Source organism: Lucilia sericata, unplaced genomic scaffold (assembly GCF_015586225.1).
Source record: "Lucilia sericata isolate MDLA Ls3-8-SP2 unplaced genomic scaffold, ASM1558622v1 Contig001100F_arrow, whole genome shotgun sequence".
Taxonomy (NCBI): Eukaryota; Metazoa; Arthropoda; class Insecta; order Diptera; family Calliphoridae; genus Lucilia; species Lucilia sericata.
In genome coordinates, this window is record NW_023995073.1 from 6,587 (window position 1) to 34,407 (window position 27,821).

Here is a 27,821-nt window from a genome sequence, read left to right on the forward strand (position 1 = left end):
TATTTTTCCTTGATTTACATACTTATGTGTGTGTATTAACTGCTTTAGTTTGTTTTTAATTAATTAACAAAACCTTTTTATTTACTTTTTTTGTTCGAAAACACAACAGTTATTACAAAAATATATGTACATATGTTCTGTATATAGATGTTATCGGTTTGAAACCCTTCCCTTAATTTTATATTTTATTTTGCTTTGTCAGTTTTGATAATGTTAGAGATATAATTAAATTAAATTTATGTTAGTATTCTACCTATAGTCATAATTTTTGAGATCCCAAAATTTTTTTCAAAATTTAAACCATAATAAAAATGACTCACCTTTGTGGTTTTTAAAACAAACTTAATAAAAAAATGTTGTCGGCTTTTTTTTTACATTTGATTCTTAAACAATTTATTTAACATTTAGAAAACAATAGTATTAATAATCTAATTTATACAATTTTGAAAAACATTATTTATAAAAATAAACAAAAAAAAAAACTTACAAGTTAATAATACTATGAGACAATTAGAGGTTGGCATACAGTTTGGCAATATATTTTTTTTACAAATAACATAATTTTAATACATTATAGTAATAATACCAATAGAAATAATACAATTGTTAATCATTATAGAGGGGAAAGGGGAAGGGAACATGTTACAAATTACTTTCTATACAGCAAAGTTCTAACAAAACAACTTATTTGCTTATTTGTTATTGAAAGCTTTAAAATTTTAAAAATTTTTTTTTTTGTTATTTAAAAAAAAAATTATGTTATGACATATGTATGTATATTTTAGGAAATTTTATGTCAAGACATATTTATTGTACAGACAATTGCTTAATTAAAGTAATTTACTTATTTTAATATAAATTTTTAAATACTTACTTGTGGAATGTTTTTCATTTTAGTTTAAAATTGAAAAAAAAAATTATGTCATGACATAAATGTTATGACATTTTATGTCAAGATTATTTTTTAAACTAATTTAACAATTTTTTAATATGTTCTTAAAAATTATGGAATGTTTTACAATATTTGTTAAATATTTTTTTTTAATACTTTATGTCATGACATAAATGTTAAGAGATTTTATGTCAAGAAATTTTTTGGCAAAAGCTACTTACTACTCAAAAAAAAAAACAAATTTACAATTTTTTTCTAAATTTTTAGAACGTTTTAAATTTTTGTTTAAAACATAAAAAAATCTTCATGTTAAAACAGAAATGTTAAGATATTTTATGTTAATAAATTTTTTTAGCATTAGGTTATTCCGTTTTTGCTAAAAACTTTCAAAAATTCATGTTTTCTGTTAAAATTTTGGAAATCACTTAAGTGAACTTAATTATGTCATGACATAAATGTTAAGAAAGTTTATATCATTAGGTATTTTTAACCATTTTATTAATTTTTCTTGGTTATTTGTAAATTTGGATAAATTCGAGTTTTTTTAATATTTGAAATCATATTGATGTCATGACATAAATGCCAGACATAATGTCGTGACATAACACAAATGTTTAATATCAAACAACTATGTTGAAATTTGTTGTTTTGGTTAATATTTCTTACAATTGCCTTTAGAAATTGTATTAATGTCATGACATAAATGTCTAACATAATGTCATGTTATAACAGAAATGTTTAGTTACTTAGTCGAAATTTATGTTTCTTTTTTTAATATTTTTCTAAAATAGCTTTTGAAATTGTATTAATGTCATGACATAAATGTCGGACATAATTTAAAAACATGCATTGTTGTTATTTCTGTTTTCCTTTAAATTCCCCACTTCTCCTCTTGAATTTAATTTCCTATTAACTAACTTCCAATTTAAACTATTTACACAATATATATCGTTAAATACCTTAAAACCTACCCTTACCCTTTGACCCCTATACCTTCGTACAGTACGTTTCATTGGTAAAAGCATTTACCGGTTGTTGATTCATCGTATAGGGCGGTGGAGTAGCTGCCAGTACCTCATTCAAAGTCGCTGAAGTATCTTGTCTAGCCAGACCTGACAATCTTAAAGAACCGAAATCAGTATAGGACGTTTTAAAGAATTTACTTATATAATTGGCAGTAATCAAGGCACCCATTACACCAATCAAAGAGCCCGACAAAACATCCGACCAATGATGCCAATTATCCATAACACGAGTAAGAGCCGTGAACCAGGCCAGCATGATAAGTGCAAACTGAATAAAATGCCTCGTCAAATCCGATCTACGCCAATGCATTCTTTTCTGCAGATATAGAGATATATAGACCAAAGCATAGAAGGCTAAACTCGAGTGACCACTAGGAAAGGAGAGCCTTGCTTGTCTAACATCTTGTATGGTGTAACCGGATCCAAGGCAAAAATAATTCTCCACATATCTATGTTGATTAATCAAATCATTACAAGTAGTGCCATCGGACAGTTGTGGCTGACAAACAGCCATAAAATGAGGCCTCAGACGTCCTATGGTATATTTACCCACTTCGGTGGCATCGAAGGTTAGTAGTAAACCAAAACAAAAGTATACAAATTGCTTAAAAACAATTAGTCATCCAAGTGGGTATTTGACGACCAAATATATCCCGGGTATTACTTAGTTGACCCTTGTTATATTGCCGCGCATATTCTCCTATAACGAGTACTATTAACGGCGGTAGAGCTACTATTAGCCCTAGCATAACGGGGGTTATAGTGTTGCCTTTGAAGGGATAACGTATGGTTTCATCATCACAAAAGAAACCGCGACGAAAAGGTTCTATGGCGAATTCACACACTATTATGGGTATGACGAGTACTATGAAGATTAGTAGATCGAGTAGAAGACGTTGCAGTAATCTACGACTTTCCGAGGATTGAGCGGTATTGCAATTGTTGTTTGAAGCTGATGTTTGCATTTTGGTGGGAGAGGTTTTTTTTGGGGGTAATTAATGTTGATTTTCAAATGTTTAGTTTGTTTTATCGTCAAGGGGGTCCTTGGACCACTTATACCGGTTTTAGATTTCTCACTTTCTTTGGAAGTTTCTGGTTTATAATGTCTTTTTCTTTGGTGTAGTTGGGAATTTTTAGTTTTTTTTTTTTTTTTATCTCAAACCCCTTTTATTGGTTAAATCTTCAAAAGGGGACCTTTGACCACCTTTAGTTTTAAGCTTAAAATTGTTTTGAAATGACTTCCAGTTTTTAAAATCCAATGAGTGCTATTCCAATTATTAAATTTCTTTGGATTTACACTTTTGTAGAATTAATATTTTGGACTTTTAAAGGGGTTCTCGGACCATGTCTGCATATAGTCTGAAATGTTGTCTTTGCTGTTTTATGCAATAAGTTTTTAACACTTCTTCTTAGGAATTGTTATGCTAATACTTTGGTTTATTAAATCTATTAAAATTCCCTCGAACGTGTTGATATTTCCAAAGGGGGTCTCTTGACCACTTGCGAATTTGGCCACAAATCTTTCAGTTTTTGCAGATTTTCCACTTGTTAATGTTGATTAAAGATATTACAGTTGCTTTCCTTGCCTCAAACTGTTGAAATTCTTTTACTGATGTTTAACTTTTAAGGGGGGTTCTTCGACCACTTGGAAATTTCAATTCCAGAGTCTTTTTTCCAGCTGAAAGTGGTAGATTTTTATAGCTTTCTGTTAGGAATTGCTATAGGATCAGTTCTTTTCGTTAAATCAGTTATAATACCCTTTAAAGTTTTAATATTTTCAAGGGGGTCTTTGGACCACTTAAGAATTTTCCTTTAAATAGCACTTTTTAACCCAAAAAAATTGGCAGATTTTTTAAGGTTTATTTGAGACACTGTAGATGTTTTGTTTTCAGTATAGATTTCTTTGCAAATTTCTTGCTCGGATCGTTAAATTATTCAGAATTTTATTAAAAATTTATAATTGCTTTAAATTTTCAAATGTTTTGAAACGGGTAATTCAGCCAAGCCTCTATTTTTGTATAGATTTTGTTTAAAACTTTATTTTATTAAATTCTTTTAATAGAAATCGTTGTAATTTTCTTTTAACTTGTTAAGTTTTCAAAGGGGTTTATGGACCACTTTTTTTAGTTTTGTATGAAATGATCACGATTTTAATAGATTTTTCTTTTTAAAATTGTTGATTAATCTTCTGAGAATTTAGTTTTATGTTGTAATTTAATCATTGGTTTTAACAAATACTTGAGGTTTTTATTAATAAATGGCTAAAGTTTTCGTTTAATAATTTTATAAAAATTTTTTAAATATTTTAATTTTTTTTTTTTTTGCAAAATGTTATGAACGTTTTTTAATTTTTCACTATAAACGTTTAATAACTATTTATAAATTTATTAAATTTTTCTTTTATTACGTTTTTAAATTTTCGAAATTTTTTTTAAATTTTATTTTTATTGATAAAAATTCGTTTGTTATTTTGTTAGTAAATCCACTGCTCTCTCTAACACGATCACTTTTATATGACGTTTAACTGCTCACTCACTACCTTTGCTGATTTAGTAATGATTTTGTTGGTTTTTTTGAAAAAATTCTTTACAATTATTTTGCGGGCTCGTAGTCAGCGATGCGCGTCGTTGTTTTCGTTGTTGTCGCAGGGTCGTTTGCTGTCGTTAGACTGAAGTTCTGTTCATTAAAATCATGTAGTTTTTTTTATAGATTTAGAAATACAAAATTTTTTTTATTCAGTTGCTGAATATATTTTTATAAATTTATAACCAGTGAGTCCCAATAGCGTCGGATTTTATGGCTTCTGTTTTAATTTGTTGTTTTTTTTTTAAATGAAAATGACTATTAAATATTGTTGGAGTAATCTGCTGGTAGTAGTTTGGTGGTAGTAATAAACTTCATTATCATTATTATACACTTCATCATGATGTTAATGATGTTTATTAATTTTGCCTTTTTTTGCTATAATTATAAATTTATATGGAGGATTGAAAATTTTTAAATTATTCAGCAAAAGAATAACGGACAAAATGTGGTTTAAAGGGAGGTTTACACTGAAAAGAAAATAAGAAACAAAAAAATAAAATTAAGAAATTTTTTTAAATTAAAAAAAATAAAATAATGAATTTTACATGAAAAATAAGAAATTTCTTTAATTTTCTTTATTTTACATCAGGTAAAATACATTATTTACACAATGTCAACTATGAAAACTAAAGTAAATTTTATAAACATTAAAAAATTACCAATAAAACTTTTAAGTTTTTTAATATTTATTGAAAAAATTCAATTGTTTACATGATGTCAATAATGTAAACAATTAAAAATATTGCATATTCATAAACTTTTAACTCAAATATTGTTAAATATTAATGTCAGCACAAAAAAATAAAGTGAATTTATATAGTTCAATATTTAACAATAAAAATTTTGAATTTTTAACAATTACAGTAAAAAATTTAATTGTTTACATAATGTCAACAATGTAAAAAGTTAAAAATAACTAATAATTTCCAATTTGTACCAAAAATATTATAATTTTAATATAACTAAGTGTAAAATACCTTTTTTTTACATCATGTCAACAATGTATATAATGGAAAAATTTTGAACTTAAGCCTACTACTTGTATTTTACAAAGGGTTTTCATGAAAATTCCTTATTTACTTAATTTAAAGTTATATTTACGTGATGTCAACTATGTAAATTAAAAGAAACATTTAAAATATAAAGATTTTTAATCAATATTTCATAAATTTTCATGTTAAAAACGCTGAAAATCTTTACTTTACATAATGTCAACAATTAAAGTTTTTTTTACATGACGTCAACCGCGTAATTAACGAAAATGATTTGATATATGAAGAGTGTTAGTTGTTAGCTAGCTAGCTAGTTAGTTAGTTAGTTATTTAGTTAGTTAGTTAGTTAGTTAGTTAGTTAGTTAGTTAGTTAGCTAGCTAGTTAGTTAGTTAGTTAGTTAGTTAGTTAGTTAGTTAGTTAGTTAGTTAGTTAGTTAGTTAGTTAGTTAGTTAGTTAGTTAGTTAGTTAGTTAGTTAGTTTTAGTTAGTTAGTTTTTGTTAGTTAGTTTTTAGTTCGTTCGTTAGTTAGTTCGTTCGTTTAGTTAGTCGTTTCGTTCGTTCGTTCGTTAGTTCGTTCGTTCGTTCGTTCGTTCGTTCGTTCGTTCGTTCGTTAGTTCGTGTCGTTCGTTTCGTTCTTCGTTCGTTCGTTCGTTCGTTCGTTTTCGTTCGTTTTAGTTCGTTTCGTTCGTTCGTTCGTTCGTTCGTTTCGTTCGTTCGTTCGTTCGTTCGTTCGTTCGTTCGTTCGTTCGTTCGTTCGTTCGTTCGTTCGTTCGTTTCGTTCGTTCGTTCGTTTCGTTCGTTCGTTTCGTTCGTTCGTTTTCGTTTCGTTCGTTCGTTCGTTTTTTCGTTCGTTTCGTTCGTTCGTTCGTTTCGTTCGTTCGTTCGTTCGTTTCGTTCGTTCGTTCGTTCGTTCGTTCGTTCGTTCGTTCGTTCGTTTCGTTCGTTCGTTCGTTCGTTCGTTCGTTTTCGTTCGTTCGTTCGTTCGTTCGTTCGTTCGTTCGTTCGTTCGTTCGTTTTCGTTCGTTCGTTCGTTCGTTCGTTTCGTTCGTTCGTTCGTTCTTTTCGTTCGTTCGTTCGTTCGTTCGTTTTCGTTCGTTCGTTCGTTCGTTTTCGTTCGTTCTTTTTGTTTCGTTTTCGTTTTCGTTCTTTCGTTCGTTCGTTCGTTCGTTTTCGTTCGTTCGTTCGTTCGTTCGTTCGTTCGTTCGTTTCGTTCGTTCGTTCGTTCGTTCGTTAGTTCGTTCGTTCGTTCGTTCGTTCGTTTCGTTCGTTCGTTCGTTCGTTCGTCGTTCGTTTCGTTCGTTCGTTCGTTCGTTCGTTCGTTCGTTCTTTCGTTCGTTTCGTTGTTTCGTTCGTTCGTTTCGTTTTCGTTCGTTTTTCGTTCGTTCGTTCGTTCGTTTCGTTCTTCGTTCGTTCGTTCGTTCGTTCGTTCGTTTCGTTTTCGTTGTTCGTTCGTTCGTTGTTCGTTCGTTTTCGTTTTCGTTCTTCGTTCGTTCGTTCGTTCTTCGTTCGTTCGTTCGTTCGTTCGTTCGTTCGTTCGTTTGTTCGTTCGTTCGTTCGTTCGTTCGTTCGTTCGTTCGTTCGTTCCCGTTCCCCGTTCCTTTCCTTCTTCCCTCCTTTTGTGTGTCCTCCCGTGTTCCCTTCCCCTTTCCCCTTGTTTTTCCTCCTTTCCCTTGTTCCCTTTGTTTACATTTCGTGTTTTTGTCTTGTTTACTCTTATTTTTTACATATTATTTACTTCACTCATTCTGACGCCAATAAACACGCCGTTGTTTACTGTCTGTATAACACTATTCATAAGCTTTTTTTTCATTGTTACAATTTTTTATAATTTTATTATTTTCTTAACTATAAAATTGCATTTTTTTGTGTTTGTTTAGTGTCCCCAAAATGATAATAAACGAAAAAAAATATTTAAATTTTTTTTATTGCTCTTAATGATATCAAATGATTGTGCTAAATTTTTTAGCTAAAAAAGACGTACTTCTATACGAAATTATTTATTAAAGAGTATATTTGTTTTATGATTTTTTTCTAAGATGAAGATATTGTTATTGTTGTGTTATTATTGTCGCAAGTTGTCTCTCAATTATCTTATCTAGGTGATCTTGAAGTCAAATAATGGCAAAATGGGAAAACTTAAAAATATGTATAAAATTTGCTTTGGTTCTAGTTGAACAAAACTTACACTGAGAGAATTTTTTTGAAGAAAATTTCCACATACAATTATTACATTTTTAACATTATGTAATATTTCATTAAACACCCTGTAAACGGCAAATGTTGATTTGGTTACTCTATAGTCTAGTCTATAGTCTAGTCTATAGTGTAGTCTAAAGTCTAGTCTATAGTCTAGTCTATAGTCTAGTCTATAGTCTAGTCTATAGTCTAGTCTATAGTCTAGTCTATAGTCTAGTCTATAGTCTAGTCTATAGTCTAGTCTATAGTCTAGTCTATAGTCTAGTCTAGTCTAGTCTATAGTCTAGTCTATAGTCTAGTCTATAGTCTAGTCTATAGTCTAGTCTAGTCTATAGTCTAGTCTATAGTCTAGTCTATAGTCTAGTCTATAGTCTAGTCTATAGTCTAGTCTATAGTCTAGTCTATAGTCTAGTCTATAGTCTAGTCTATAGTCTAGTCTATAGTCTATCTATAGTCTAGTCTATAGTCTAGTCTATAGTCTAGTCTATAGTCTATTCTATAGTCTAGTCTATTCTATAGTCTAGTCTATAGTCTAGTCTATAGTCTAGTCTATAGTCTAGTCTATAGTCTAGTCTATAGTGTAGTCTAAAGTCTAGTCTATAGTCTATTCTATAGTCTAGTCTATTCTATAGTCTAGTCTATAGTCTAGTCTATAGTCTAGTCTATAGTCTAGTCTATAGTCTAGTCTATAGTCTAGTCTAGTCGTCTATAGTCTAGTCTATAGTCTAGTCTATAGTCTAGTCTATAGTCTAGTCTATAGTCTAGTCTATAGTCTAGTCTATAGTCTAGTCTATAGTCTAGTCTATAGTCTAGTCTATAGTCTAGTCTATAGTCTAGTCTATAGTCTAGTCTATAGTCTAGTCTATAGTCTAGTCTATAGTCTAGTCTATAGTCTAGTCATAGTCTAGTCTATAGTCTAGTCTATAGTCTAGTCTATCGTCTAGTCTAAGTCTAGTCTATAGTCTAGTCTATAGTCTAGTCTATAGTCTAGTCTATAGTCTAGTCTATAGTCTAGTCTATAGTCTAGTCTATAGTCTAGTCTATAGTCTAGTCTATAGTCTAGTCTATAGTCTAGTCTATAGTCTAGTCTATAGTCTAGTCTATAGTCTAGTCTATAGTCTAGTCTATAGTCTAGTCTATAGTCTAGTCTATAGTCTAGTCTATAGTCTAGTCTATACTAGTCTATAGTCTAGTCTATTCTAGTCTATAGTCTAGTCTATAGTCTAGTCTATAGTCTAGTCTATAGTCTAGTCTATAGTCTAGTCTATAGTCTAGTCTATAGTCTAGTCTATGTCTAGTCTATAGTCTAGTCTATAGTCTAGTCTATAGTCTAGTCTATAGTCTAGTCTATAGTCTAGTCTATAGTCTAGTCTATAGTCTAGTCTATAGTCTAGTCTATAGTCTAGTCTATAGTCTAGTCTATAGTCTAGTCTATAGTCTAGTCTATAGTCTAGTCTATAGTCTAGTCTATAGTCTAGTCTATAGTCTAGTCTATAGTCTAGTCTATAGTCTAGTCTATAGTCTAGTCTATAGTCTAGTCTATAGTCTAGTCTATAGTCTAGTCTATAGTCTAGTCTATAGTCTAGTTTATAGTCTAGTCTATAGTCTAGTCTATAGTCTAGTCTATAGTCTAGTCTATAGTCTAGTCTATAGTCTAGTCTATAGTCTAGTCTATAGTCTAGTCTAGTCTAGTCTATAGTCTAGTCTATAGTCTAGTCTATAGTCTAGTCTATAGTCTAGTCTATAGTCTAGTCTATAGTCTAGTCTATAGTCTAGTCTATAGTCTAGTCTATAGTCTAGTCTATAGTCTAGTCTATAGTCTAGTCTATAGTCTAGTCCTATAGTCTAGACTATAGTCTAGTCTATAGTCTAGTCTATAGTCTAGTCTATAGTCTAGACTATAGTCTAGTCTATAGTCTAGTCTATAGTCTGGTCTATAGTCTAGTCTATGGTCTAGTCTATAGTCTAGTCTATAGTCTAGTCTAGTCTATAGTCTAGTCTAGTCTATAGTCTAGTTTATAGTCTAGTCTACTATAGTCTAGTCTAGTGTATAAGTCCATTGTCTAGTCTATAATCTAGTCTATAGAATACTTTATAGTCTAGTCTATAGTCTATTATATAACCTAGTCTATAGTCCTAGTAGATAATCTAGTATATAGTATAGTCTAATCTATATTTTAATCTATAGTGTAGTCTATAGTCTAGTAGATAGTCTTGTCTATTGCCTCGTATAGTTCGAGCCTAGTCTAGTCTATATTTTAAATCTATAGTCTAGTCTTTAGTGTAGTGTAATGTATATTCTTTTGGTTCTGTCTGACATAGTTTTTAATTGTAGAAGTTTTATATTTATAAAATTTATATCTATTCACAAGTCCCATCTCTGCTGTTTTCATTATTTCTTTGTACTAGTTGAATATTCAAAACAAACATTAATGATAATAATTTACTTTTAATGATTTATTGTTATACTTCTTTTCATATCAACACCAACAATAATCATAACAAATCAAACATGCCAAAACATGTATTGATGACGTTTTTACACTTTGCATATCATTGTTATTGTTTTGCTCAAATATTTTGCATTCTTTCTCTCTCCCCACTGCAATTATTTTACTTCTTTCACAACTTCTGTAATTGTTCTACTTTTAATATCGTCACATTTTAAAAGTAAACGTCGTCATAGTTGAAGGTTCTTGCTTAAAATGTGATTTAAATTTAAAAGTATTTTAAATAATTAAAAATAAGTAAATGTGCAAAATAAAAAAATAAACAAATGAAAATTATATTTAAAATATGTGAATTGTGTTTGTGCTAAATTGTTTTGTGTCCGAGGTGTGTGATCATCTTCAACATGGCTTTCCTGCTGATATCAAAGTTGGTCGCTGGTGTCAAAATTAATAAAATAAGGTAAAAATTGCATAAAAATTATTTATCATTAATTTTTTTTATATTCCTATGACAAAGTCTGTCATTTTTTGCGGCGCCTAAATTCTTTTGTAACAAGTAATTGCGTCTTATTGCTTTAAAATCTCCTTATTTGTTTATAATAATTTCCTTATAAGATTACGATCATGATTATTCATGTTTGTTAAATGCTACAAAAATAATTGACTATAGTTTTGTCTATTTTTTGCTATTTTTAATTAATTGGTTTTTGTTGTTTTTGTTGCTGGTTGGAGATCATTGATCTCTCTTTACGCTTCATTAACATCATCATTATAGTCTAATCTAAAGTCTAGTATGAAGCCTCGTCTATAGTCTAGTCTATAGTTTAGTCTATAGTCTAGTCTATAGTCTAGTCTATAGTCTAGTCTAGTCTATAGTCTAGTCTATAGTTTAGTCTATAGTCTAGTCTATAGTCTAGTCTATAGTCTAGTCTATAGTCTAGTCTATAGTCTAGTCTATAGTCTAGTCTATAGTCTAGTCTATAGTCTAGTCTATAGTCTAGTCTATAGTCTAGTCTATAGTCCAGTCTATAGTCTAGTCTATAGTCCAGTCTATAGTCTAGTCTATAGTCTAGTCTATAGTCTAGTCTATAGTCTAGTCTATAGTCTAGTCTATAGTCTAGTCTATAGTCTAGTCTATAGTCTAGTCTATAGTCTAGTCTATAGTCTAGTCTATAGTCTAGTCTATAGTCTAGTCTATAGTCTAGTCTATAGTCTAGTCTATAGTCTAGTCTATAGTCTAGTCTATAGTCTAGTCTATAGTCTAGTCTATAGTCTAGTCTATAGTCTAGTCTATAGTCTAGTCTATAGTCTAGTCTATAGTCTAGTCTATAGTCTAGTCTATAGTCTAGTCTATAGTCTAGTCTATAGTCTAGTCTATAGTCTAGTCTATAGTCTAGTCTATAGTCTAGTCTATAGTCTAGTCTATAGTCTAGTCTATAGTCTAGTCTATAGTCTAGTCTATAGTCTAGTCTATAGTCTAGTCTATAGTCTAGTCTATAGTCTAGTCTATAGTCTAGTCTATAGTCTAGTTATAGTCTAGTCTATATTGTAGTCTATAGTCTAGTCTATAGTCAAGTCTATATTCTATATTCTAGTCTATAGTCTAGTCTATAGTCCAGTCTATAGTCTAGTTTATTGTCTAGTCTGTAGTCTAGACTATAGTATAGTCTGTAGTCTAATCTATAGTCTAGTCTATAGTCCAGTCTATAGCCTAGCCTATAGTCTAGTCTATAGTCTAGTCTATATTCTAGTCTATAGTCCAGTCTATAGTCTAGTTTATTGTCTAGTCTGTAGTCTAGTCTGTAGTCTAGTCTATAGTATAGTCTGTAGTCTAGTCTATAGTCTAGTTTATTGTCTAGTCTGTAGTCTAGTCTATAGTATCTGTAGTCTAGTCTTAGTCTGTCTATAGTCTGTCTATAGTCTGTCTATAGTCTAGTCTATAGTCTAGTCTATATTCTAGTCTATAGTCTAGTCTATAGTCTAGTCTATAGTCTAGTCTATAGTCAGTCTATAGTCTAGTCTATAGTCTAGTCTATAGTCTAGTCTATAGTCTAGTCTATAGTCTAGTCTATTGTCTAGTCTATTGTCTAGTCTATCGTCTAGTATATAGTCTAGTCTAGTCTATAGTCTAGTCTATAGTCTAGTCTATAGTCTAGTCTATAGTCTAGTCTATAGTCTAGTCTATAGTCTAGTCTATAGTCTAGTCTATAGTCTAGTCTATAGTCTAGTCTGTAGTCTAGTCTACAGTCTAGTCTATAGTCTAGTCTATATTCTAGTCTATAGTCTAGTCTATAGTCCAGTCTATAGTCTAGTTTTATTGTATAGTCTGTAGTCTAGTCTATAGTCTAGTTTATTGTATAGTCTGTAGTCTAGTCTATAGTATAGTCTGTAGTCTAGTCTATAGTCTAGTTTATTGTCTAGTCTGTAGTCTAGTCTATAGTATAGTCTGTAGTCTAGTCTATAGTCTAGTCTATAGTCTAGTCTATGGTCTAGTCTATAGTCTAGTCTATAGTCTAGTCTATAGTCTAGTCTATAGTCTAGTCTATAGTCTAGTCTATAGTCTAGTCTATAGTCTAGTCTATAGTCTAGTCTATAGTCTAGTCTATAGTCTAGTCTATAGTCTAGTCTATAGTCTAGTCTATAGTCTAGTCTATAGTCTAGTCTATAGTCTAGTCTATAGTCTAGTCTATAGTCTAGTCTATAGTCTAGTCTATAGTCTAGTCTATAGTCTAGTCTATAGTCTAGTCTATAGTCTAGTCTATAGTCTAGTCTATAGTCTAGAATATAGTCTAGTCTATAGTCTAGTCTATAGTCTAGTCTATAGTCTAGTCTATAGTCTAGTCTATAGTCTAGTCTATAGTCTAGTCTATAGTCATAGTGTCTATAGTCTAGTCTATAGTCTAGTCTATAGTCTAGTCTATAGTCTAGTCTATAGTCTAGTCTATAGTCTAGTCTATAGTCTAGTCTATAGTCTAGTCTATAGTCTAGTCTATAGTCTAGTCTATAGTCTAGTCTATAGTCTAGTCTATAGTCTAGTCTATAGTCTAGTCTATAGTCTAGTCTATAGTCTAGTCTATAGTCTAGTCTATAGTCTAGTCTATAGTCTAGTCTATAGTCTAGTCTATAGTCTAGTCTATAGTCTAGTCTATAGTCTAGTCTATAGTCTAGTCTATAGTCTAGTCTATAGTCTAGTCTATAGTCTAGTCTATAGTCTAGTCTATAGTCTAGTCTATAGTCTAGTCTATAGTCTAGTCTATAGTCTAGTCTATAGTCTAGTCTATAGTCTAGTCTATAGTCTAGTCTATAGTCTAGTCTATAGTCTAGTCTATAGTCTAGTCTATAGTCTAGTCTATAGTCTAGTCTATAGTCTAGTCTATAGTCTAGTCTATTCTAGTCTATATCTAGTCTATAGTCTAGTTATAGTCTAGTCTATAGTCTAGTCTAGTCTAGTCTGTAGTCTAGTCTATAGTCTAGTCTATAGTCTAGTCTATAGTCTAGTCTATAGTCTAGTCTATAGTCTAGTCTATAGTCTAGTCTATAGTCTAGTCTATAGTCTAGTCTATAGTCTAGTCTATAGTCTAGTCTATAGTCTAGTCTAGTCTATAGTCTATATTCTATAGTCTAGTGTAGTCTAGTCTATAGTCTAGTCTATAGTCTAGTCTATAGTCTAGTCTATAGTCTAGTCTATAGTCTAGTCTATAGTCTAGTCTATAGTCTAGTCTATAGTCTAGTCTATAGTCTAGTCTATAGTCTAGTCTATAGTCTAGTCTATAGTCTAGTCTATAGTCTAGTCTATAGTCTAGTCTATAGTCTAGTCTATATCTAGTCTATAGTCTAGTCTATAGTCTAGTCTATAGTCTAGTCTATAGTCTAGTCTATAGTCTAGTCTAGTCTAGTCTATAGTCTAGTCTATAGTCTAGTCTATAGTCTAGTCTATAGTCTAGTCTATAGTCTAGTCTATAGTCTAGTCTATAGTCTAGTCTATAGTCTAGTCTATAGTCTAGTCTATAGTCTAGTCTATAGTCTAGTCTATAGTCTAGTCTATAGTCTAGTCTAGTCTATAGTCTAGTCTATAGTCTAGTCTATAGTCTAGTCTATAGTCTAGTCTATAGTCTAGTCTATAGTCTAGTCTATAGTCTAGTCTATAGTCTAGTCTATAGTCTAGTCTATAGTCTAGTCTATAGTCTAGTCTATAGTCTAGTCTATAGTCTAGTCTATATCTAGTCTATAGTCCAGTCTATAGTCTAGTCTATAGTCTAGTCTATAGTCTAGTCTATAGTCTAGTCTATAGTCTAGTCTATAGTCTAGTCTATAGTCTATTCTATAGTCTAGACTATAGTCTAGTCTATAGTCTAGTTTAGTCTATAGTCTAGTCTATAGTCTAGTCTATAGTCTAGTCTATAGTCTAGTCTATATTCTAGTCTTTGGCCAGTCTATAGTCCAGTCTATAGTCTAGTCTATAGTCTAGTCTATAGTCTAGTCCATAGTCTAGTCTATAGTCTAGTCAATAGTCTAGTCTATATATAGTCTAGTCTATATATAGTCTAGTCTATATAGTCTAGTCTATATAGTCTAGTCTATGGTCCAGTCTATAGTCTAGTCTATAGTCTAGTCTATAGCATAGTCTATAGTCTAGTCTATAGTCTAGTCTATAGTCTAGTCTATATTCTAGTCTATAGTCTAGTCTATAGTCTAGTCTATATTCTAGTCTATAGTCTAGTCTATAGTCTAGTCTATAGTCTAGTCTATAGTCTAGTCTACAGTCTAGTCTATAGTCTAGTCTATAGTCTAGTCTATAGTCTAGTCTATAGTCTAGTCTATAGTCTAGTCTATAGTCTAGTCTATAGTCTAGTCTATAGTCTAGTCTATAGTCTAGTCTATAGTCTAGTCTATAGTCTAGTCTATAGTCTAGTCTATAGTCTAGTCTATAGTCTAGTCTATAGTCTAGTCTATAGTCTAGTCTATAGTCTAGTCATAGTCTAGTCTTTAGTCTAGTATTTAGTCAGTCTATAGTCTAGTCTATAGTCTAGTCTATAGTCTAGTCTATATTCTAGTCTTTAGTCTAGTCTATAGTCTAGTCTATAGTTTAAATTCCTGTCTGTAGTCTAGTCTATCCAGTCCAGTCTAGAGTATACTCTATAGTCCAATCTATATTCCAGTCTATAGTCTAGTCTTTAGTCTAGTCTATAGTCTATTCTTTAGTCTGGTCTGTAGTCTAGTCTATAGACTAGTCTACAGGCTAGTCTATAGTCTACTTTATAGTCCATATACTTCTGAATTGTAGAATTTTTATATTTTTAAAATTTACATTCATTGGCAACTCCCATCTCTGCTAGTTTCTTACTATTTTTTAGTAGTTTATTCAAAACGAACATAAATGATAATAATTTACTTTAATGTTATTATTGTTTTTCTTCTTTTATATTACACCAACAATAATCATAACAAGCCAAACATGGCCAAAACATGTATTGATGACGTATTTACACTTTGCATATCATTGTTATTGTTTTGCTTCAAATATTTTTGCATTCTTTCTCTCCCCACTGCAATTATTTTACTTCTTTCGCAGCTTCAATTACTGTTCTACTTTTAATATCGTCACATTTTAAAAGTAAACGTCGTCATAGTTGAAGGTTTTTTTATCCTTGCTTAAGTGTGATTTAAATATAAAATATTTGATTAATTAAAAATAAATAAAAATGTGAAGTGTGTGCAAAATATAAATAAAACAAATGAAAATTATAGTAATTTTTTTTTAAATGTGTGAAGTGTGTTTGTGCCAAATTGTTTTGTGTTCAAGGTGTGTGCTAAAAAGTGAATCATCTTCAACATGGCTTTCCTGCTGATAATCAAAGTTGGTGGCTGGTGTTAAAAATAATAAAATAATTAAGGTAAATAGGTATTGCGTAAAAATTGTTTTATATTATTTTTTATATTACTATGACAAAATCTGGCAGTTTTTTTTGCGGCGCCCTAAATTCCTTGTTTTTTTTAATAAGTAAATTTCCTTTTATTGCTTTAAAAATCCTTTTATATGTTTTTGATCATTTCTTTATAAGATTTTGTGTCATGATTATTCATGTTTGTTTTTTAATGCTGCAAAATGAAATGACTGTAGTTTTGTCTATTTTTTGCTCTCGTTAATTATAATCTTGTTGATGCTGTTTTGTTGTTTTTGTTGCTGGCTGGGGTTTATTGATCTCTCTTTACATTTTATTACGCATCATTAACATCATCATTATCCATCATAATGATCTTTATTAGCATCATTATCATAATATTGTTTGTTGTTTTTTCGATCATAATGAAGTTAAGCTTTCATTACGGATCATATTAATTGTCATAATAAGTTATTTTTAAATCTTTGTCTATTCATACATGTATGGAAGAAGCTTGTTAGGAAAAAGCTTTTTTTATTTCTTTGAAATTTTTCTATTAATTGAGGCGTCTCTACCGATCAGTTTTTATTTTTATGAGTCAGGAGTAATTGTGAAAATATGCGATTTATATTAATTGTTTTTAACAACAATGTAATCGAAAGTGTTTTTTTTTTTTTATCGTAAGGATGAAAAGAAAAATTCGATTTTTATGAAAATAAGTCATTACCAGTTTTTAATATCGTTTATGGAATGAAATGTTTAATACTTTTTTACTTTTTTCTCTTTGCAGGTATGTAATCAAAACTTTAAAAATTTAACATATGTAATTTGTTTGGGTAAGTCAAAATTTAAAAATTTTAACAAATTTGAAATTCATCCTAAAATTTTTTGTAAATATAGTCAATAGTCCAAACTACAGTTTTATGCTGTAATCTAGTCTCTAGTTCAGACTATGGTATAGTCTATAATCTAGTCTATAGTCTAGTCTATAGTCTAGTCTATAGTCCTAGTCCATAGTCTAGTCTATAATCTTAGTCCATAGTCCTAGTCTATAGTCTAGTCTATAGTATAATCTATAGTCCAGACTAAAGTCCAGTCTATAGTCCAGACTAAAGTTCGTCTATAGTCTAGTCCTATAATATAGTGTATAGTATTGTCTATAGTATTGTCTATAGTATAGTCTATAGTATATTCTATAGTATAGTCTATAGTATAGTCTATAGTCTAGTCTATAGTCTAGTCTATAGTCTAGTCTATAGTCTAGTCTACAGTCTAGTCTAGTCTAGTCTAGTCTAGTCTAGTCTATAGTATAGTCTATAGTCTAGTCTATTGTCTAGTCTATAGTCTAGTCTATAGTCTAGTCTATAGTATAGTCTATAGTCTAGTCTATAGTCTAGTCTATAGTCTAGTCTATAGTCTAGTCTATAATCTAGTCTATAGTCTAGTCTATAGTCTAGTCTATAGTCTAGTCTATAGTCTAGTCTATAGTCTAGTCTATAGTCTAGTCTATAGTCTAGTCTATAGTCTAGTCTATAGTCTAGTCTATAGTCTAGTCTATAGTCTAGTCTATAGTCTAGTCTATAGTCTAGTCTATAGTCTAGTCTATAGTCTAGTCTATAGTCTAGTCTATAGGCTAGTCTATAGTCTAGTCTATAGTCTAGTCTATAGTCTAGTCTCTAGTCTAGTCTATAGTCTAGTCTATAGTCTAGTCTATAGTCTAGTCTATAGTCTAGTCTATAGTCTAGTCTATAGTCTAGTCTATAGTCTAGTCTATAGTCTAGTCTATAGTCTAGTCTATAGTCTAGTCTATAGTCTAGTCTATAGTCTAGTCTATAGTCTAGTCTATAGTCTAGTCTATAGTCTAGTCTATAGTCTAGTCTCTAGTCTAGTCTATAATCTAGTCTATAGTCAAGTCTACAGTCTAGTCTACAGTTTTGTCTATAGTCTAATCTATAGTCTAGTCTATAGTCTAATCTATAGTCTAGTCTCTAGTCTAGTCTATAGTCTAGTCTATAGTCTAGTCTATAGTCTAGTCTATGGTCTAGTCTATAGTCTAGTCTCTAGTCTAGTCTATAATCTAGTCTATAGTCAAGTCTACAGTCTAGTCTACAGTTTTGTCTATAGTCTAATCTATAGTCTAGTCTATAGTCTAATCTATAGTCTAGTCTATAGTCTAGTCTATAGTCTAGTCTATAGTCTAGTCTATAGTCTAGTCTATAGTCTAGTCTATAGTCTAGTCTACAGTCTAGTCTACAGTTTTGTCTATAGTCTAATCTATAGTCTAGTCTATAGTCTAGTCTATAGTCTAGTCTATAGTCTAGTCTATAGTCTAGTCTATAGTCTAGTCTATAGTCTAGTCTATAGGTCTAGTCTATAGTCTAGTCTATAGTCTAGTCTATAGTCTAGTCTATAGTTCTAGTATATTAGTCTAGTATATAGTCTAGTATATAGTCTAGGTCTATAGTCTATGGTCTAGTCTATAGTCTAGTCTAGTCTATAGTCTAGTCTATAGTTAGTACATAGTCTAGTCTATAGTCTAGTCCTTAGTCTAGTCTATAGTCTAGTCTATAGTCTAGTCTATAGTCTAGTCTACAGTCTAGTCTACAGTCTAGTCTATAGTCTAGACTATAGTCTAGTCTATAGTCTAGTCCATAGTCTATTCTATAGTCTAGTCCATAGTCTAGTCTATAGTCTAGTCTAGTCTATGGTCTAGTCTATAGTCTAGTCTATAGTCTAGTCTATAGTCTAGTCTATAGTCTATAGTCTAGTCTATTCTAGTCTATAGTCTAGTCTATAGTCTGTCTATAGTCTAGTCTATAGTCTATAGTCTAGTCTATAGTCTGTCTATAGTCTAGTCTATAGTCGATCTATAGTCCGAGTCTATAGTCTAGTCTATAGTCTAGTCTATAGTCTAGTCTATATGTCTAGTCTATAGTCCTAGTTCTAATCTAGTTTAGTCTAGTCTATAGTCTAGTCTATAGTCTAGTCTATAGTCAAGTCTATAGTCTAGTCTATAGTCTAGTCTATAGTCTAGTCTATAGTCTAGTCTAGAGTCTAGTCTATAGTCTAGTCTATAGTCTAGTCTATAGTCTAGTCTATAGTCTAGTCTATAGTCTAGTCTATAGTCTAGTCTATAGTCTAGTCTATAGTCTAGTCTATAGTCTAGTCTATAGTCTAGTCTATAGCTAGTCTATAGTCTAGTCTATAGTCTAGTCTATAGTCTAGTCTATAGTCTAGTCTATAGTCTAGTCTTAGCTAGTATCGCTGAGTCTATAGTCTAGTCTATAGTCTAGTCTATAGTCTAGTCTATAGTCTAGTCTATAGTCTAGTCTATAGTCCTAGTTCTATAGTCTAGTCAGTCTAGTCTATAGTCTATAGTCTAGTCTATAGTCTAGTCTATAGTCTAGTCTATAGTCTAGTCTATAGTCTTAGTCTAGCTATAGTCTAGTCTATAGTCTAGTCTATAGTCTAGTCTATAGTCTAGTCTATAGTCTAGTCTATAGTCTAGTCTATAGTCTAGTCATAGTCTAGTCTATAGTCTAGTCTATAGTCTAGTCTATAGTTTAGTCTATAGTCTAGTCTATAGTCTAGTCTATAGTCTAGTCTATAGTCTAGTCTATAGTCTATCTATAGTCTAGTCTATAGTCTAGTCTATAGTCTAGTCTATAGTTTAGTCTTTAGTCTAGTCTACAGTCTAGTTTATAGTTTAGTCTACAGTCTAGTCTATAGTCTAGTTTATAGTCTAGTCTATAGTCTAGTATATAGCTTAGTCTATAGTCTAGTCTACAGTCTAGTTTACAGTTTAGTCTATAGCCTAATCTATAGTTTAGTCTATAGTCTAGTCTATATTCTAGTCTACAGTCTAGTCTTAGGTCTAGTCTATAGTCTAGTCTATAGTCTAATCTATAGTCTAGTCTATAGTCTAGTCTATAGTCTAGTCTATAGTCTACTCTATAGTCTAGTCTATAGTCTAGTCTAGTCTAGTCTATAGTCTAATCTATAGTCTAGCTCTATAGTCTAGTCTATAGTCATTCTATAGTCTAAGTTATAGTCAGTCTAGTGGCTAGTCTAAGTTAGTCATAGTCTATATATGTCAAGTCTATAGTCTAGTCTATAGTCTAGTCTATAGTCTAGTCTATAGTCTAGTCTATAGTCTAGTCTATAGTCTAGTCTATAGTCTACGTCTATATTCTAGTCTATAGTCTAGTCTATGTCCTAGTCCTATAGTCTAGTCTATAGTCTAGTCTATAGTCTAGTCTAGTAGTCTGTCATAAGTCTAGTCTATAGTCTAGTCTATAGTCTAGTCTATAGTCTAGTCTATAGTCTAGTCTATAGTCTAGTCTATAGTCTAGTCTATAGTCTAGTCTATAGTCTAGTCTATAGTCTAGTCTATAGGCTAGTCTATAGTCTAGTCTATAGTCCTAGTCTATAGTCTAGTCTATAGTCTAGTCTATAGTCTAGTCTATAGTCTAGTCTATAGTCTAGTCTATAGTCTAGTCTATAGTCTAGTCTATAGTCTAGTCTATAGTCTAGTCCTATAGTCTAGTCTATAGTCTAGTCTATAGTCTAGTCTATAGTCTAGTCTATAGTCTAGTCTATAGTCTAGTCTATAGTCTAGTCTATAGTCTAGTCTATAGTCTAGTCTATAGTCTAGTCTATAGTCTAGTCTATAGTCTAGTCTATAGTCTAGTCTATAGTCTAGTCTATAGTCCTAGTCTATAGTCTAGTCTATAGTCTAGTCTATAGTCTAGTCTATAGTCTAGTCTAGTAGTCTATAGTCTCTCTAGTCTAGTCTCTAGTCTAGTCTATAGTCTAGTCTATAGTCTAGTCTATGGTCTAGTCTATAGTCTAGTCTCTAGTCTAGTCTATAATCTAGTCTATAGTCAAGTCTACAGTCTAGTCTACAGTTTTGTCTATAGTCTAATCTATAGTCTAGTCTATAGTCTAATCTATAGTCTAGTCTATAGTCTAGTCTATAGTCTAGTCTATAGTCTAGTCTATAGTCTAGTCTATAGTCTAGTCTATAGTCTAGTCTACAGTCTAGTCTACAGTTTTGTCTATAGTCTAATCTATAGTCTAGTCTATAGTCTAGTCTATAGTCTAGTCTATAGTCTAGTCTATAGTCTAGTCTATAGTCTAGTCTATAGTCTAGTCTATAGTCTAGTCTATAGTCTAGTCTATAGTCTAGTCTATAGTCTAGTCTATAGTCTAGTCTAGTATATAGTCTAGTATATAGTCTAGTATATAGTCTAGTCTATAGTCTATGGTCTAGTCTATAGTCTAGTCTAGTCTATAGTCTAGTCTATAGTTTAGTACATAGTCTAGTCTATAGTCTAGTCTATAGTCTAGTCTATAGTCTAGTCTATAGTCTAGTCTATAGTCTACTCTATAGTCTAGTCTATAGTCTAGTCTATAGTCTAGTCTATAGTCTAGTCTATAGTCTAGTCTATAGTCTAGTCTATAGTCTAGTCTAGTCTATAGTCTATATTCTATAGTCTAGTGTAGTCTAGTCTATAGTCTAGTCTATGGTCTAGTCTAAAGTCTAGCCTATAGTCTAGGTATAGTCTAGTCTATAGTCCATACTCTACTCTGGTTTATAGTCCACTTTATAGTCTGGTCTGCAATCAAGGTTATAGTCTAGTCTACAGTCTAGTTGATCGTTCCGAGTTGCAACTGAAGATTTCTTAATGTTTTTTTTTATTTGTTTCTTAAATTGAATTTAGTACTCTCCCCAAATTGAAGCACTTCCGGTTCATAACACCAAAAATTATTATTATTTTTTTTTTTTTTTTTTGCTTAAATTAACGCCTTCTTTACATTTGGCTATTAATTTAAATATGTATGTGTATTGCCCCCGATAAACTTAAAAAAAACTGAAACATAACACTGGAATTAAAAAACTAAAATCCGACTAAAGTTTTATTTTGTATGTATTTCGTCTGCTTTTCTTTATTAAGATTAATGTTAACTGTCAATTTAAAACTGTTAAAGAGAAGAAGACAAAAAAACTGACACAAAAACTCTAATAAGTTGAAAAATTGCTCTAAACTCCCATATTAATAATAATATGAAGGCAAAAAAAATGTGACACAAATAAAGCTAGTTTAGCCTATTGACATTTAGTGTTATGGGTGATGCTAAAAATTACAATGATGGCAATGGTTTTGATGATGATAATGTTCAGCTGAATTACAACGATGTTGTAGATATAGATCAACTCAGAAATTTAACAAAAATTATAAAAATAAAATGAAGAGGAACAAAATTTTCAAAACAGTTCGCAGGGATAAACAGTAAGGAGGAAAAATGTAGGGCTATAGCTTTTAAAATTTACCATATTTTTATTTCCCAATCAATTATGTTCAACTAAACGTTAGGAAATTGAAAAACGACAACAGTCTTCTTTTTATGTGCACTACCAAAATGAAGATAATTCACTTCATTACTATATTTTTAACCACCACTGTGGTCTCTCTAATTTATAAACCAAAAGATACTGATTCATATTAATAAATAACTTAACTAGATGAGATAATGTTCTGACCCTCTTCCACTGTTGCATGCCTCATAAGCATAAACATTAAATTAAACTTTGATCAATGATCATCTCACATTCAGTCACACAGACAATGTGACTGATTGTGTCTGCACTAGAGTGAATGAGAACATGTCAATGTAGTATAAGGTGGGGGTGATTACAAATTTTACTGACCATTTGGCTCTTCACTCGCTCGCTCGCTTGTTCATTTGATTAATCAAAATACTGATGAATATATAGTATGTCTCTCAATTGGAGGGATGATCGTCGTTGATTAACTGTCAATTAGGCTTTTTTGTCTTTTTTGGGAACATTTTGAGTGGATGATTATTATTATCAATTTTGTTTTAAGAAGAATTTAGTTTTGAAAAATTATTGCTTCGATTTGGCAGAAGTTGGGCACTTGATTTTTATGTACTGAGACTACGATTATAGCTTACCTTGGCCTATATAAAAATCCATTATTTATGTGTAATTTGGACTATAGACTAGACTATAGACTAGACTATAGATTAGACTATAGACTATAGATTAGACTATAGACTAGACTATAGACTAGACAATTTTTGTTTTAAGAAGAATTTAGTTTTGAAAAATTATTGCTTCGATTTGGCAGAAGTTGGGCACTTGATTTTTATTGTACTGAGACTACGATTATAGCTTACCTTGGCCTATATAAAAATCCATTATTTATGTGTAATTTGGACTATAGACTAGACTATAGACTAGACTATAGATTAGACTATAGACTATAGATTAGACTATAGACTAGACTATAGACTAGACTATAGGCTAGACTATAGGCTATACTATAGACTAGACTATAGGCTAGACTATAGGCTATACTATAGACTAGACTATAGACTAGACTATTGACTAGACTATAGACTAGACTATAGACTAGACTATAGACTAGACTATAGACTAGACTATAGACCAGACTATAGACTAGACTATAGATTAGACTATAGGCTAGACTATAGGCTAGACTATAGGCTATACTATAGACTAGACTATAGGCTAGACTATAGGCTATACTATAGACTAGAATATAGACTAGAATATAGACTAGACTATAGACTAGACTATAGACTAGACTATAGACTAGACTATAGACTAGACTATAGACTAGACTATAGACTAGACTATAGACTAGACTATAGACTAGACTATAGACTAGACTATAGACTAGACTATAGACTAGACTATAGACTAGACTATAGACTAGACTAGACTATAGACTAGACTATAGACTAGACTATAGACTAGACTATAGACTAGACTATAGACTAGACTATAGACTAGACTATAGACTAGACTATAGACTAGACTATAGACTAGACTATAGACTAGACTATAGACTAGATAGACTAGACTATAGACTAGACTATAGACTAGACTATAGACTAGACTATAGACTAGACTACAGACTAGACTATAGACTAGACTATAGACTAGACTATAGACTAGACTACAGACTAGACTATAGACTAGACTATAGACTAGACTATAGACTAGACTACAGACTAGACTATAGACTAGACTATAGACTAGACTATAGACTAGACTATAGACTAGACTATAGACTAGACTATAGACTAGACTATAGACTAGACTATAGACTAGACTATAGACTAGATTATAGACTAGACTATAGACTAGACTATAGACTAGATTATAGACTAGACTATAGACTAGACTATAGACTAGACTATAGACTAGACTATAGACTAGACTATAGACTAGACTATAGACTAGACTATAGACTAGTCTATAGACTAGTCATAGACTAGATATAGACTAGACTATAGACTAGACTATAGACTAGACTATAGACTAGACTATAGACTAGACTATAGACTAGACTATAGACTAGACTATAGACTAGACTATAGACTAGACTATAGACTAGACTTAGACTAGACTTTAGACTAGACTATAGACTAGACTATAGACTAGACTATAGACTAGACTATAGACTAGACTATAGACTAGACTATAGACTAGACTATAGACTAGACTTAGACTAGACTATAGACTAGACTATAGACTAGACTATAGACTAGACTTTAGACTAGACTATAGACTACACTATAGACTAGACTATAGACTAGACTATAGACTAGACTATAGACTAGACTATAGACTAGACTATAGACTAGACTAGACTACAGACTAGACTATAGACTAGACTATAGACTAGACTATAGACTAGACTATAGACTAGACTATAGACTAGACTATAGACTAGACTATAGACTAGACTATAGACTAGACTATGACTAGACTATAGACTAGACTATAGACTAGACTATAGACTAGACTATAGACTAGACTAGACTAGACTATAGACTAGACTATAGACTAGACTATAGACTAGACTATAGACTAGACTATAGACTAGACTATAGACTAGACTATAGACTAGACTATAGACTAGACTATAGACTAGACTATAGACTAGACTATAGACTAGACTATAGACTAGACTATAGACTAGACTATAGACTAGACTATAGACTAGACTATAGACTAGACTAGACTAGACTATAGACTAGACTATAGACTAGACTATAGACTAGACTATAGACTAGACTATAGACTAGACTATAGACTAGACTATAGACTAGACTATAGACTAGACTATAGACTAGACTATAGACTAGACTATAGACTAGACTATAGACTAGACTATAGACTAGACTATAGACTAGACTATAGACTAGACTATAGACTAGACTATAGACTAGACTATAGACTAGACTATAGACTAGACTATAGACTAGACTATAGACTAGACTATAGACTAGACTATAGACTAGACTATAGACTAGACTATAGACTAGACTATAGACTAGACTATAGACTAGACTATAGAGACTATAGACTTGACTATAGACTAGACATAGACTAGACTATAGACTAGACTATAGACTAGACTATAGACTAGACTATAGACTATAGACTAGACTATAGACTAGACTAGACTAGACTAGACTATAGACTAGACTATAGACTAGACTATAGACTAGACTAGAGACTAGACTATAGACTAGACTAGAGACTAGACTAGAGACTAGACTATAGACTAGACTATAGACTAGACTAGACTAGACTATAGACTAGACTGTAGACTAGACTATAGACTAGACTATAGACTAGACTATAGACTAGACTAGAGACTAGACTATAGACTATACTATAGACTAGACTATAGACTAGACTATAGACTAGACTATAGACTAGACTATAGACTAGACTATAGACTAGACTATAGACTAGACTATAGACTAGACTAGACTATAGACTAGACTATAGACTAGACTATAGACTAGACTATAGACTAGACTATAGACTAGACTATAGAATAGACTATAGACTAGACTATAGAATAGACTATAGACTAGACTATAGGCTAGACTATAACTAGACTATAGACTAGACTATAAGCTAGACTATAGAATAGACTATAGACTTTATAAGCTTTTTTTAAATTGTGTTGTTTTGTGTTATTTAGAACTGTGTGGACCTCATTTTTTGAAGAGGTTTCTTAGATATAGACTAGACTATAGACTAGACTATAGACTAGACTAGAGACTAGACTATAGACTAGACTATAGACTAGACTATAGACTAGACTAGAGACTAGACTATAGACTAGACTAGAGACTAGACTAGAGACTAGACTATAGACTAGACTATAGACTAGACTAGACTAGACTATAGACTAGACTGTAGACTAGACTATAGACTAGACTATAGACTAGACTATAGACTAGACTAGAGACTAGACTATAGACTATACTATAGACTAGACTATAGACTAGACTATAGACTAGACTATAGACTAGACTATAGACTAGACTATAGACTAGACTATAGACTAGACTATAGACTAGACTAGACTATAGACTAGACTATAGACTAGACTATAGACTAGACTATAGACTAGACTATAGACTAGACTATAGAATAGACTATAGACTAGACTATAGAATAGACTATAGACTAGACTATAGGCTAGACTATAAACTAGACTATAGACTAGACTATAAGCTAGACTATAGAATAGACTATAGACTTTATAAGCTTTTTTTAAATTGTGTTGTTTTGTGTTATTTAGAACTGTGTGGACCTCATTTTTTGAAGAGGTTTCTTAGATTTGTTTTCAAACTCAATATTTACCTGTTTTTTTCCTGCAAGATTGAAAATATAGTTTCTTTTTATTACTGCAACAATGCTCAGTCTGTACTGCTTAAGGGGGTGTAAAATTCCAAAATCTTTTTTTTTTTTTTTCTTTCTATCTTCTAATGATGATTTCTTTTATTGCTGATCGATGTTAAAAGAAATTTCACTTTTTGCTTAATAATTTGTTGCTGCAATTCATTTTCATTTGGCAACAAAATATAGATTAAAAAAATACATTTTTATGATTTTTCATTTACTAATTTAATAACTAGTTTATGAATTCAAGATCAGTCGTTAACGCTTCGGTAATTAACAGCGTGTTTTATTTCACTATTTTTTTAATTTTATTATTATTTTATTTGTTTCATTGAAATTATAAATTTTTGTTATTGTTGTTTTTTCTCCAAATTTAACAGCCCACTAAAGAAATCACTTTTACACAAATGGTATTTAAAACAATTACAGACTTATAAATTTATTTCAATTAACTTTGTTGTAAATCAAATAATCTTTTTTGTTTTATTTATAATGCCTCTTAACATTATTTTCTTTCAGTCTTTTTAAAGTCTAGCGCCTTGAATTGTTGTTATTTTTTAAAAGTTTGAAACAAAAAATAAGCGCACTTTAACGCCTCACTTACTTTACAAATGCGTTTATAAAACTACAACACTTATTTACTACGTTTTACTACTGCTTAGAGTGATCTTGCTCTGGTTTTTCGTAGTTATTGTTGTTGCTTCCACTACTGCTTTACTCACATTGGTGACGTTTTGTGGTCAATTGTCATTAAAGACCCCTCTGTAAGCGCCATTAATTGAAGACACAACTAATACCCACAATAATTTAATAGCAGTTGAACAAAAAGTACTGCTATTGAAAGAGTTTTGTTTATGCTCAATATTTTCTCCCAAATACTCTTTCTGAATTCTGCTGGTACTTAGGTTGGGGAAGAATAAAGTACTTTTATCTACTTTAAGGTACTTTTTGTGACAAATCTGAGATAAATAACTACATTAGCTACAAATAAAGCTTTCTAACTGTTACATTTCCATTTAGTCCATTTTGTATTGAA

General features: G+C 31.0%; 1 protein-coding gene across 1 annotated transcript; it reads right to left on the reverse strand.

Moving 5' to 3' along the window:
- Window positions 1-692: 692 nt before the first annotated feature.
- LOC119609994 (putative phosphatidate phosphatase) lies at window positions 693-27,487 on the reverse strand. Its single transcript, XM_037965052.1, is given in 3 exon segments — window positions 693-2,530; window positions 2,532-4,970; window positions 26,747-27,487. Coding segments are annotated over 2 exon segments (1,002 nt in total). The 5' UTR covers window positions 2,883-4,970; window positions 26,747-27,487; the 3' UTR covers window positions 693-1,879.
- Window positions 27,488-27,821: the final 334 nt, after the last annotated feature.